This window comes from Plasmodium reichenowi, chromosome 8, assembly GCF_001601855.1.
Source record: "Plasmodium reichenowi strain SY57 chromosome 8, whole genome shotgun sequence".
Classification (NCBI taxonomy): Eukaryota; Apicomplexa; class Aconoidasida; order Haemosporida; family Plasmodiidae; genus Plasmodium; species Plasmodium reichenowi.
In genome coordinates this window covers 582,797-585,675 of record NC_033653.1, presented here as the reverse complement: position 1 = coordinate 585,675, position 2,879 = coordinate 582,797, and the positions used below count along the sequence as shown (strand labels likewise).

Below are 2,879 nucleotides of genomic sequence, written 5' to 3'. Positions count from 1 at the left end.
ATGGTTATATGATTATATGGTTATATGATTATATGGTTATATGATTATATGGTTATATGATTATATGGTTATATGATTATATGATTATATGGTTATATGATTGTATGATTATATGGTTATATGGTTATATGATTATATGATTATATGTTTATATGTATATATGGTTATATGGTTATATGATTATATGATTATATGTTTATATGGTTATATGGTTATATGTGAATATTTTCCTTTGTGTTAATATTATTACAGATAATATTAGAAGACTCATTTAAGGGTGAGCCTTGAATTTTTTAATAAAATAAAAAAAGAAAAACATGTAACACATATATATATATATATATATTTATTTATTTATTTATTTGTGGTTATGTGAATATGTTATATTGTCCTATGGTTGATTCAAAATATATATTAATTTATTTAAACATTCATATTTCAAAGATGGAGATATTTTAAAAAATTCCGTTATTGTAAAATCTGATCATGTTGATGAAAATGGACTTAAATGTAAGAAAATAATTGCTTATCCGATTTATTGGAATAGAGGAAAAGGATTGTGTCGATTAAAAAGAAATGAATGTTTTCGTAAACAGGTTTCTACATTTTTAAATTTAGAAAAGAAATTAAGCTGGAAAAATAATATGAGCTATAATTATTCTTTCTTTATGATAAGAAAGTTACATATGGATGAATATAATGAGATAGATGAAGGTTTCGAAAAAAACAATGAATATATATATAATATAAATAAACTTAATAAAATAAATGAAAAAATAGATGATTACAAATATAATAATACGGATAGATATAAGCATGATATTAAGATTGATAATAATAATAATAATAATAATAATAATAATAATAATAATAATAAGGAGACTTTATTAAAATATATAGAAAATAATTATTATATTGGGTTACAAAAAGAAAGACATCATTTTATAGATATAAAATCACATAATGAAGAAATATTAAATATATCATATGACAAAGAAGGTATAGGAGAGTCGGTGTCCTTTATACATATATTAAGTGATTGTTACAATTATAATAATGAAAAAAAAAATAAATCATGTAGTATTTATATAAGTATATGGAATGAAGAAGATATAGAGAAAGAAATAAATGTTTTTATAAAATGTAAACAAAAGATTGTTAAGGATATAACACAATTAAAGAAAAAATTATTTTTATGTAAAAAGTGTGAAGAAACTATTCTTATAAAATTTGAACCTATATATAACATGTTGCTAGCATCATGTCATGTTTTAATAACAAAAGAAGAAAGAAATCTTGATATAAAAAATATATATGAAGATCCTAATATTAGGGGTGGAAATTATAAAGAGCAACATTTTCTTTTTGTTAAAGATGAAGAAAATGTAGAAGAACCGCATAATTATAAATATAAAAAAGGAAAATATAAAATGTATGATTATGATGATATGGTAAATATGGATCAAACACTACAAAATAAAGAATATCATAAGATAGATAAAATAAATAATATTAATAATAATAATAATAATAATAATAAAAATGTATACATTATTAAAAAAGTACCCCTTACATTCGATGAACAATTCTATAGGCCAAACGATCATAACATGATGTTATCATATAATACAATGGACTTTGTTGAAAATGTAGAAGATTATATATTAAGATATAAAAGGAAATTCTTTGTTTTTATTAACAAGTCAGGGAATATTATAAAAATAATTTTATTCTTATTCCTAGTTATAATATTATGTATTTTTATAATACCAAGTTTACCTTTCTGTACATATTTTTTTATTAAATTAAAATGGTTTCATAAACTAAAAACAATTCGTCTATTGACAATATGGAAAATACAAGATACATTTACATTTTTTAAAAAGATACCCAAAAAAGTATGGAGATTCATCAAAAAAATTGGGAAAAAATGTAAACGTGGACTTTTTAAATCTATACTTTTTAAAATATTTACAAAATATAAAAAGGATCAAGAACTTATTGATCAAGAATATAAAGAAAAATTACAAAGAAAAAGAAAAAAAGAAAAAAAAAAAAAACAAATCAGAAAAAAATATCAACTTCAAAAAAAGGAGAAGGAAATTCTGAGAAAAAAAAGATATAAAAAGTTGATTGAAAATGAAAAAATATTTCAAAAGGAAATCAAAAAAGAATTCATGAATAAAAGAAATAATAAAATAAAACACCAAAACAAACATGAAGAAAATGAAGAAAATTATTATATAAACAACAAAAATTATCATACATATAGTCATAAAAGTAAAACACAAAAACATTATAAAAAATATCATGATACATATGAAGATAAATATAATCATAAATGGTCTGATAAATATAAAGATATATATCATCATAAATATCGTAACAAAGAACCAAAACAAAAAAATATATATAATCATTTAAATAATCCTCATAATCCATCATATAACGATTTAGAAAAAAATCAATCATTAACTTCAAACACAAATTCTTCTCACGAATATTATGAAAACAATAAATATGAAAATACTCTTTCATCTAATGAACATATAAAAATAAAAAAGACTCATCATAAAAGTAAATTAAATACTTTTCAAAATAAAAACACATATGATAACCAATATATTAAAAAAGAACAATATGATAAGGATAATATATATTCTGATTTCTATGCTATAAAAAACAATGATCAACAAAATATTCTCCAAGAAAAAAAGAAAAATAGAAGAAGCATATCCAACATATCAAAAATATATAAGAATAATGATACCATACAACTATCTAATAAGGATAGTAAAACTAGTAGAAAAGATCTTTTACCATAAGGAAAAAATAAGAATGTCTAGGAAATATAAACAAAAAAAGGATATATCAAATAA

The 2,879-nt window shown here is 19.8% G+C and overlaps 1 protein-coding gene across 1 annotated transcript in view; it reads left to right on the top strand.

Annotated features, from left to right (window-relative positions):
• PRSY57_0815600 (hypothetical protein) overlaps positions 1-2,825 on the top strand; it is a gene marked incomplete at both ends in the record, with an annotated part of 4,603 nt that extends 1,778 nt beyond the window's left edge. The window contains 2 exons of the mRNA XM_020114722.1: positions 253-277; positions 445-2,825. Coding sequence (XP_019970562.1) covers positions 253-277; positions 445-2,825 — 2,406 coding nt within the window. Of the gene's footprint in view, positions 278-444 lie in introns of the transcript that reaches the window.
• Positions 2,826-2,879: the final 54 nt, after the last annotated feature.